Below are 12,656 nucleotides of genomic sequence, written 5' to 3' on the forward strand. Positions count from 1 at the left end.
CATGGCTGCTGGTTTTTGGCACAAGGTTAGAGGAGGTTTTTATAAAGCCGGGAAATTTTCATCACCTGGCCTTTCCTAACGATGATAGTGAACAATCCATAATCCTAACAGGCTAATTAAGATCTGAAACCTTGGTCAAAGTTATCTGAGCACACAAATCTCCAAGGGTGCCCAAACATTTGCATCGGGCCATTTTCCTTTTTGTAATTTTTACTCCTGGCTGATCTTCGTCCTATTTGGGCGTAAAAACGTCAAACATTTCTACATATCAAGCAGTTTTATTGTAGAAATCTTTTTTGTTTCTAACGATTTCATCCATTATTTTACTTTATTAATAGAGATCATAAAAATAAAAGACAGAACAATAAATGTATTTAATCACTAAAATTCCACGTCGGATGTTATAATCACAAAGGAAAAATGTGAAATAATTTACATAAGGTTTTCATAGTGCAAGAAGCTTCATGTGATAATAAGAAGCGGCAGTAAGGGTCTGTACACACTGGATTTGATTCAATCTTCGGTGTGGATTCCGCACCAAAATCAAGGTGAAATCCGATGACAAGCTGAACTTTAGTATCGCAGGAAAAAAAAACTACATTATCGCCAGCTGGGATCTGTATTCTTTTCCATTGCTGACTTTAGTCTGGAGTTGCACCGAGCAGTTTCACGTCACATTGCAGCCATGTGGCTCCCACCTAATGCCCCTAATTATTGGGATGAGCATGACAGCACATCCTGGAAACATTGCTTGTAAGCGATCTTCTGCAGGCCTCCGCCGAGGAAGGGCAAAATGCTCTGCAAGTGGATGACAGTCGAGATCTGTACAATGCGGTCTGAATGACCTCAGATGTAATCAGATGTCGTCTCGGAGCCGCTGGGGTGAAAATCTGCAGGAAGCAAAATTGGAAATCAGAATCTGAGAGACAGGAAAAGAAATAGCATCTATATATTATTATTATTATTATGCTTACTTATATAGCGCATACATATTCTGCAGCACTTTGCAGTCTCCTGACATCACCCCCAGCTTAATACAAAATAGCAGTGATTGTCTGTCCGCTGTCTCTACCATCATGTCCTCCCCTCCATCTGAAATGGAATCTCTCCAATACTGAACTCCTTGTGTTTCCTCCTTCTACTAACCTACCTATGCCCATATTGCAATTTCCTTGGGGGGTTCAACCATAGCTCCCCCCGCAGCACGCCCGCTGTCTTGGGGTGATATTTCACACAGATTTTTCCTTCAGTCCCACATCCGATCACTCGCTCACGGTACCTGAATCTTAAAAACATCTCCAGAATCCGACCTTTTCTCACCTTTGAAACTGCAATAACTCTTACTGTCGCTCTTATTCACTCTCATCTGGACTACTGCAACTCTCTACCGATCGGTTTTGCTGTTACCAAAATTTCCCCTCTCATTTTCATCCTGAATGCGGTAGCCAGGGTCGTATTTCTGTTCAGCAGTTACACCGATGCCTCCACCTTGTGCCAGCCTTTGCACCAATCCGCTACAGAGTACAATACTAACTTCTCTTTCACCCACAAAACTCTCCATAGTTCTACACCTCCCTAAATCTCCTCCCTCATCTAAGTCTACCATCCTACCTGTGCTCTCCATTCTGCCACTCATCTAAGACTAACGTCCTCCATAATTCGAATCTTGCACTTCCATCTCCAAGACTTCTCTCATGCTGCACCGGTTTTTTGGAATGCACTACCATGGATGATACAACTAATACCTAGCCTCCATGTTTTTAAGAGTCCTCTTACTCATCTGTCTCCACATCCTCCATGCACCCATCAGCCCTTTATTTTAATCCCTTATTATAATGATGGCTGGACCGTACATAACAGTACTATCTACCTATTGTGTCTCCCGTATTTCCTTATAGATTGTAAACTTGTGATCAGGACCCCCACTACTCCTGTAACTGGTGAACTATGTGATACTTTGTGATGTCTTTATAGTTTGTACTTGTCCCCGCTTAATCGTGCTGTGGAATCTGATGGCGCTATATAAATAAAACACTTATTATTGTCATCACTGTCCCCATTGGGGCTCACAATCTAAATTCCCCATCAGTATGTCTTTGGAATGTGGGAGGAAATTGGAGTAAATATACACCAACTCCTTGCAGATGTTTTTGTTGGGGTTTGAGCCCAGGGTCGCAGTGCTGCCCAGTGTAGTACACCACTTACCCTTTACACTCACATCTTCTTTTCTGGTGTAAGTTCTCTTGCAGCCATGCCCTGCGCCGTGCCCGTCTCTATAAAGACAAGCAGCAAGTGTCAGGTCCATTTTAGGCAGGACTGTTACATAAAACGCTCATCCCAGTCATTCCTACTATCATCCCTGATCATAACCGCCAGCAGTCCTGAATTTGCATGGACTGTCTCGAATTTTTCCCATATAGAGCAATAATGGGTGGACTTTATGTAAACCCTTCCCAAAAGCAGGCGTTCATCCCCACTGGGGGGCTATCTCAGGAAGGGGTGATGGCTGAGAATGGTAATGGGACAACGTTGATAACCGTGCACCATTAGTGCTGCATCACTTTAAAAACATAAGGAAAATATTAAAGGAGCTGTCCACTTTGACCAATTCCTTCTTCTATAGGAAATAAAAAAAGAGGTCACCCAACGAAAGCAATCCTTATACTTTATAGGGGTTTTACACTTATTTTAAGAAAAATCTGATTAATAAGCCAAACTGAGACTGAGAAAGAAACAATGTTGCCTTTTCTACTGGAATGTACCAAGAACTCTGTAAATAGGGGAGCTCTGATGGACTTCTAGATTAGTAGGGTATTGTTCCACATGCACAATTACCTACAATCCTATAGGGCACCACGAAAATATAAAAAAAAGCAATTTATGTTCTTTAGTGACTGCACTGCTCATGGGTCAGAGACCAGAGCACGAAAAGAGGTAATACAATTGTGATGTCGCTGTCAGCATGGTGCAAAGATGGTAGATGTGATACCTTCTGATGTGCAAATGTGTTAAAAGCAGGTAAAAGCACTTCTATTTTTTCACATGCAACATACATTATTTTTAGTGTTTCTTACCATCCTGCGATTCCGAGCAATTATAAGAGTTATGATGACCACACTTAATATAAGTATGAAGATTCCCACTCCAACCGTCACCCAAAACAGAGAGTTAGACAGGTCCAAGAAAGCTAAATGCACCCATACTACAACAAAGAAACAAATATCATTGCAGGTGAAAAATAATTCTAACAGCTATTACATAATTATTATAATACTGCCTCCTATGTACAAAAATATAACTGCTATAATACTGCTCCTATATATAAGAATATAGCTACTATAATACTGCTCACTATGTACAAGAATATAACTACTATAATACTGCTCATATGTACAAGAATATAACTACTATAATACTGCTCCTATGTACAAGAATATAACTACTATAATACTGCCTCTATGTACAAGAATATAACTCCTATAATACTACTCCTATGTACAAGAATATAACTACTATAGTACTGCCCCTATGTACAAGAATATAACTACTATAATACTGCTCCTATGTACAAGAATATAACTACTATAATACTGCTCCTATGTAGAAGAATATAACTACTATAATACTGCTCCCTATGTACAAGAATATAACTAAAATAATACTACCCCCTATGTACAAGAATATAACTACTATAATACTACCCCCTATGTACAAGAATATAACTACTATAATACTGCCCTATATACAAGAATATAACTACTATAATACTGCCCCCTATGTACAAGAATATATCTACTATAATACTGATCCTATGTAGAAGAATATAGCTACTATAATACTGCCCCTATATACAAGAATATAACTACTATAATACTGCTCCTATGTAGAAGAATATAACTACTATAATACTGCCCCTATATACAAGAATATAACTACTATAATACTGCTCCTGTGTAGAAGAATATGTGGCACCCCAGGGGTCTGGTTACCACAGTAATAGAAATATTACGTCTGAGAGCAAGTGGGAGGTTTCCTGGTCAGGAGCCCTTAAACCAGCAACACCTCCTGTCCCAGATCAGATAGGGGAGGAACCTGCCCTATATAAACTGGATCTGGGGCAGGGTTAGTGAGTCAGAGCCTGGAGTTTGTTCCAGACAAAGGGAAAGTAACAGCGAGGAGCTCTGTAGGAGCAGGAGCTGAAGACCAGGGACTTGAGCTAAGCGGAATTCGTCCTGGCAGAAGACGCTAAGAACCGGACACAGGAGTCTGAGGCTGTGGGGACTTATATATACCCAGCAGCAGAAACCCGCCGGCAGGGGATTTCAGGTCCTCTGGCCATAGAAGCCCGGAGGATCAGTCACGAGCAAGGGACCAGCACCGCCATCGAGGAGCGGGGGCTATCAGAAGGCCCCAAGTCACCAGGCATACGGGTGAGCACCACACGGTACACTCAGGGACGTGGGCTACTTCCACTCGCTTACAGCAAGGTAGCCAGGAAGAGTGCAGATAGACGGGGAGGCCTACAACTCCACCTGGCCAGGGGAACTCCAGTTTGCTCACAGACTGACCAGGCCTCTTATGCTAGCCAGTACTCCCGGGAGGGTCTGCCTCCTTATCACCAGTAAAGACCCTGAACTGCACTGCAAAGTCTCTGAGTCGTTCCTGCTGCGCTCGTGCACCATCACTCCCATCATCCACACTCACTACCCTGAGGCTATACTCCTCCCGTGGGGAGTTATACTACACTCTGCTGCCCTCACAACATCAGCCTCAGAGGTCTGCTCAGCAGCGGCGGTTCTTATTAACCGCAATCCACGGGTGGCGTAGTCGGACATTGCATTATACTGATGCAGAGACTGCCACAACCTTGGTCTGACCACCCTGAGCCACGGGACCGGGTCGCCACTACTACTCCCAGCATTGCCCTGAAGCCTGGTCTCCAGTGCCCCACGGCCCAGGGGGTGAGTCAAATATAACTACTATAATACTGCCCCTATGTGCAAGAATATAACTGATATAATACTGTCCCCTATATACAAGAATATAACTGCTATAATACTGCTCCTATGTACAAGAATATAACTACTATAATACTGCTCCTATGTACAAGAATATAACTACTATAATACTGCTCCTATGTACAAGAATATAACTACTATAATACTGCCCTTATGTACAAGAATATAACTACTATAATACTGCCCCTATGTACAAGAATATAACTACTATAATACTGCTCCTATGTACAAGAATATATCTACTATAATACTGCTCCTATGTACAAGAATATATCTACTATAATACTGTCCCCTATATACAAGAATATAACTGCTATAATACTGCTCCTATGTACAAGAATATAACTACTATAATACTGCTCCTATGTACAAGAATATAACTACTATAATACTGCTCCTATGTACAAGAATATAACTACTATAATACTGCTCCTATGTACAAGAATATAACTACTATAATACTGCTCCTATGTACAAGAATATAACTACTATAATACTGCTCCTATGTACAAGAATATAACTACTATAATACTGCCCCTATGTACAAGAATATAACTACTATAATACTGCTCCTATGTACAAGAATATATCTACTATAATACTGATCCTATGTACAAGAATATAACTACTATGATACTACCCTTATGTACAAGAATATAACTACTATAATACTGCTCCTATGTACAAGAATATAACTACTATAATACTGCACTTATGTACAAGAATATAACTACTATAATACTGCTCCTATGTGCAAGAATATACTACAATACTGCTCCAATGTACAAGAATATAACTACTATAATACTGCTTCTATGTACAGGAATATAACTACTATAATACTTCTCCTATGTACAAGAATATAACTACTATAATACTGCCTCTATATACATGAATATAACTACTATAATACTGCTCCTATGTACAAGAATATAACTACTATAATACTGCTCCTATGTACAAGAATATAACTACTATAATACTGATCCTATATACAAGAATATAACTTCTATAATACTGCCCTTATGTACAAGAATATAACTACTATAATACTGCTCCTATGTACAAGAATATAACTACTATAATACTGCTCCTATGTACAAGAATATAACTGATATAATACTGCTCCTATGTACAAGAATATAACTACTGTAATACTGCTCCTATGTACAAGAATATAACTACTATAATACTGCTCCTATGTACAAGAATATAACTACTATAATACTGTCCCTATGTACAAGAATATAACTACTATAATACTGCTCCTATGTACAAGAATATAACTACTATAATACTGCTCTCTAAGTACAAGAATATAACTACTATAATACTGCTCCTATGTACAAGAATATAACTACTATAATACTGCTCCCGATGTACAAGAATATAACCACTATAATACTGCCCTCTATGTACAAGAATATAACTACTATAATACTGCCCCCTACGTACAAAAATATAACTACTATAATACTGCTCTTATGTACAAGAATATAACTACTATAATACTGCTCCTATGTACAAGAATATAACTACTATAATATTGCTTCTATGTACAAGAATATAACTACTATAATACTGCTCCTATGTACAAGAATATAACTACTATAATACTGCTCCTATATACAAGAATATAACTACTATAATACTGCCCCCTATGTACAAGAATATAACTACTATAATACTGCTCCTATATACAAGAATATAACTACTATAATACTGCTCCTATGTACAAGAATATAGCTACTATAATACTGCTCCTATGTACAAGAATATAACTACTATAATACTGCCCCTATATACAAGAATATAACTACTATAATACTGCCCCTATGTACAAAAATATAACTACTATAATACTGCTCCTATGTACAAGAATATATCTACTATAATACTGCTCCTATGTACAAGAATATATCTACTATAATACTGTCCCCTATATACAAGAATATAACTGCTATAATACTGCTCCTATGTACAAGAATATAACTACTATAATACTGCTCCTATGTACAAGAATATATCTACTATAATACTGTCCCCTATATACAAGAATATAACTGCTATAATACTGCTCCTATGTACAAGAATATAACTACTATAATACTGCTCCTATGTACAAGAATATAACTACTATAATACTGCTCCTATGTACAAGAATATAACTACTATAATACTGCTCCTATGTACAAGAATATAACTACTATAATACTGCTCCTATGTACAAGAATATAACTACTATAATACTGCTCCTATGTACAAGAATATAACTACTATAATACTGCCCCTATGTACAAGAATATAACTACTATAATACTGCTCCTATGTACAAGAATATATCTACTATAATACTGATCCTATGTACAAGAATATAACTACTATGATACTACCCTTATGTACAAGAATATAACTACTATAATACTGCTCCTATGTACAAGAATATAACTACTATAATACTGCACTTATGTACAAGAATATAACTACTATAATACTGCTCCTATGTGCAAGAATATACTACAATACTGCTCCAATGTACAAGAATATAACTACTATAATACTGCTTCTATGTACAGGAATATAACTACTATAATACTGCTCCTATGTACAAGAATATAACTACTATAATACTGCCTCTATATACATGAATATAACTACTATAATACTGCTCCTATGTACAAGAATATAACTACTATAATACTGCTCCTATGTACAAGAATATAACTACTATAATACTGATCCTATATACAAGAATATAACTTCTATAATACTGCTCCTATGTACAAGAATATAACTACTATAATACTGCTCCTATGTACAAGAATATAACTACTATAATACTGTCCCTATGTACAAGAATATAACTACTATAATACTGCTCCTATGTACAAGAATATAACTACTATAATACTGCTCCCGATGTACAAGAATATAACCACTATAATACTGCCCTCTATGTACAAGAATATAACTACTATAATACTGCCCCCTACGTACAAAAATATAACTACTATAATACTGCTCTTATGTACAAGAATATAACTACTATAATACTGCTCCTATGTACAAGAATATAACTACTATAATATTGCTTCTATGTACAAGAATATAACTACTATAATACTGCTCCTATGTACAAGAATATAACTACTATAATACTGCTCCTATATACAAGAATATAACTACTATAATACTGCCCCCTATGTACAAGAATATAACTACTATAATACTGCTCCTATATACAAGAATATAACTACTATAATACTGCTCCTATGTACAAGAATATAGCTACTATAATACTGCTCCTATGTACAAGAATATAACTACTATAATACTGCCCCTATATACAAGAATATAACTACTATAATACTGCCCCTATGTACAAGAATATAACTACTATAATACTGCTCCTATGTACAAGAATATATCTACTATAATACTGCTCCTATGTACAAGAATATATCTACTATAATACTGTCCCCTATATACAAGAATATAACTGCTATAATACTGCTCCTATGTACAAGAATATAACTACTATAATACTGCTCCTATGTACAAGAATATAACTACTATAATACTGCTCCTATGTACAAGAATATAACTACTGTAATACTGCTCCTATGTGCAAGAATATAACTACTATAATATTGCTCCTATGTTCAAGAATATAACTACTATAATACTGCCCCTATGTACAAGAATATAACTACTATAATACTGCTCCTATGTACAAGAATATATCTACTATAATACTGATCCTATGTACAAGAATATAACTACTATAATACTGCCCTTATGTACAAGAATATAACTACTATAATACTGCTCCTATGTACAAGAATATAACTACTATAATACTGCACTTATGTACAAGAATATAACTACTATAATACTGCCCCTATGTACAAGAATATAACTACTATAATACTGCTCCTATGTACTAGAATATATCTACTATAATACTGCTCCTATGTACAAGAATATATCTACTATAATACTGATCCTATGTACAAGAATATAACTACTATAATACTGCCATTATGTACAAGAATATAACTACTATAATACTGCTCCTATGTACAAGAATATAACTACTATAATACTGCACTTATGTACAAGAATATAACTACTATAATACTGCCCCTATGTACAAGAATATATCTACTATAATACTGCTCCTATGTACAAGAATATAACTACTATAATACTGCCCCCTATGTACAAGAATATAACTACTATAATACTGCTCCTATGTACAGGAATATAACTACTATAATACTGCACTTATGTACAAGTATATAACTACTATAATACTGTCCCCTATATACAAGAATATAACTGATATAATACTGTCCCCTATATACAAGACTATAACTACTATAATACTGCTCCTATGTACAAGACTATAACTACTGTAATACTGCCCTTATGTACAAGAATATAACTACTATAATACTGCCCCTATGTACAAGAATATAACTACTATAATACTGCTCCTATGTACTAGAATATATCTACTATAATACTGCTCCTATGTACAAGAATATATCTACTATAATACTGTCCTCTATATACAAGAATATAACTGCTATAATACTGCTCCTATGTACAAGAATATAACTACTATAATACTGCTCCTATGTACAAGAATATAACTACTATAATACTGCACTTATGTACAAGAATATAACTACTATAATACTGCTCCTATGTACAAGAATATAACTACTATAATACTGCACTTATGTTCAAGAATATAACTACTATAATACTGCTCATATGTGCAAGAATATATCTACTATAATACTGCTCCTATGTACAAGAATATAACTACTATAATACTGCCCCCTATGTACAAGAATATAACTACTATAATACTGCTCCTATGTACAGGAATATAACTACTATAATACTGCCCTTTTGTACAAGAATATAATTACTATAATACTGCCCCTATGTACAAGAATATAACTGATATAATACTGTCCCCTATATACAAGAATATAACTACTATAATACTGCCCCTATGTACAAGAATATAAGTACTATAATACTGCCCCCTATGTACAAGAATATAACTACTATAATATTGCCCCCTATGTACAAGAATATAACTACTATAATATTGCTCGTATGTACAAGAATATAACTACTATAATACTGCTCCTATGTACAAGAATATAACTACTATAATACTGCTCCTATGTACAAGAATATAACTACTATAATACTGCTCCTATGTACAAGAATATAACTACTATAATACTGCTCTCTATGTACAAGAATATAAGCACTATAATACTGCTCCTATGTACAAGAATATAACTACTATAATACTGCTCCCGATGTACAAGAATTTAACCACTATAATACTGCCCTCTATGTGCAAGAATATAACTACTATAATACTGCCCCCTACGTACAAAAATATAACTACTATAATACTGTCCCTATGTACAAGAATATAACTACTATAATACTGCTCCTATGTACAAGAATATAACTACTATAATACTGCTCCTATGTACAAGAATATAACTACTATAATACTGCTCTTATGTACAAGAATATAACTACTATAATACTGCTCCTATGTACAAGAATATAACTACTATAATATTGCTCCTATGTACAAGAATATAACTACTATAATACTGCTCCTATGTGCAAGAATATAACTGCTATAATACTGCTCCTATGTACAAGAATATAACTACTATAATACTGCTCCTATGTACAAGAATATAACTACTATAATACTGCACTTATGTACAAGAATATAACTACTATAATACTGCTCCTATGTACAAGAATATAACTACTATAATACTGCACTTATGTTCAAGAATATAACTACTATAATACTGCTCATATGTGCAAGAATATATCTACTATAATACTGCTCCTATGTACAAGAATATAACCACTATAATACTGCCCCCTATGTACAAGAATATAACTACTATAATACTGCTCCTATGTACAGGAATATAACTACTATAATACTGCCCTTTTGTACAAGAATATAATTACTATAATACTGCCCCTATGTACAAGAATATAACTGATATAATACTGTCCCCTATATACAAGAATATAACTACTATAATACTGCCCCTATGTACAAGAATATAAGTACTATAATACTGCCCCCTATGTACAAGAATATAACTACTATAATATTGCCCCCTATGTACAAGAATATAACTACTATAATATTGCTCGTATGTACAAGAATATAACTACTATAATACTGCTCCTATGTACAAGAATATAACTACTATAATACTGTCCCTATGTACAAGAATATAACTACTATAATACTGCTCCTATGTACAAGAATATAACTACTATAATACTGCTCTCTATGTACAAGAATATAACCACTATAATACTGCTCCTATGTACAAGAATATAACTACTATAATACTGCTCCCGATGTACAAGAATTTAACCACTATAATACTGCCCTCTATGTGCAAGAATATAACTACTATAATACTGCCCCCTACGTACAAAAATATAACTACTATAATACTGTCCCTATGTACAAGAATATAACTACTATAATACTGCTCCTATGTACAAGAATATAACTACTATAATACTGCTCCTATGTACAAGAATATAACTACTATAATACTGCTCTTATGTACAAGAATATAACTACTATAATACTGCTCCTATGTACAAGAATATAACTACTATAATATTGCTCCTATGTACAAGAATATAGCTACTATAATACTGCTCCTATGTGCAAGAATATAACTACTATAATACTGCTCCTATATACAAGAATATAATTACTATAATACTGCCCCCTATGTACAAAAATATAACTACTATAATACTGCTCCTGTATACAAGAATATAACTACTATAATACTGCTCCTATGTACAAGAATATAACTACTATAATATTGCTCCTATGTACAAGAATATAACTACTATAATGCTGCTCCTATGTACAAGAATATAACTACTATAATACTGCCCCTATGTACAAGAATATAACTGATATAATACTGTCCCCTATATACCAGAATATAACTGCTATAATACTGCTCCTATGTACAAGAATATAACTACTATAATACTGCTCCTATGTAAAAGACTATAACTACTATAATACTGCCCTTATGTACAAGAATATAACTACTATAATACTGCCCCTATGTACAAGAATATAACTATTATAATACTGCTCCTATGTACTAGAATATATCTACTATAATACTGATCCTATGTACAAGAATATATCTACTATAATACTGTCCCCTATATACAAGAATATAACTGCTATAATACTGCTCCTATGTACAAGAATATAACTACTATAATACTGCTCCTATGTACAAGAATATAACTACTATAATACTGCTCCTATGTACAAGAATATAACTACTATAATACTGCTCCTATGTACAAGAATATAACTACTATAATACTGCTCCTATGTACAAGAATATAACTACTATAATACTGCCCCTACGTACAAGAATATAACTACTATAATACTGCTCCTATGTACAAGAATATAACTACTATAATACTGCTCCTATGTACAAGAATATAACTACTATAATACTGCCCCTACGTACAAGAATATAACTACTATAATACTGCTCCTAT

The 12,656-nt window shown here is 34.5% G+C and overlaps 1 protein-coding gene across 1 annotated transcript in view; it reads right to left on the reverse strand.

The window, feature by feature from the left end:
- Positions 1–200: 200 nt before the first annotated feature.
- The window catches only part of LOC141271194 (T-cell surface glycoprotein CD4-like), an 84,616-nt gene continuing 72,160 nt past the window's right edge, over positions 201–12,656 (reverse strand). The window contains exons 8-10 of the mRNA XM_073681300.1: positions 3,075–3,202; positions 2,206–2,273; positions 201–890 (exon numbers count right to left, since the gene is read on the reverse strand). Coding sequence (XP_073537401.1) covers positions 857–890; positions 2,206–2,273; positions 3,075–3,202 — 230 coding nt within the window. The 3' untranslated portion in view covers positions 201–856. The remainder of the gene's footprint in view (positions 891–2,205; positions 2,274–3,074; positions 3,203–12,656) is intronic.

This window comes from Phyllobates terribilis, unplaced genomic scaffold, assembly GCF_046119375.1.
Source record: "Phyllobates terribilis strain yellow unplaced genomic scaffold, ASM4611937v1 Scaffold_5__5_contigs__length_657084704, whole genome shotgun sequence".
NCBI classification, from domain to species: Eukaryota; Metazoa; Chordata; class Amphibia; order Anura; family Dendrobatidae; genus Phyllobates; species Phyllobates terribilis.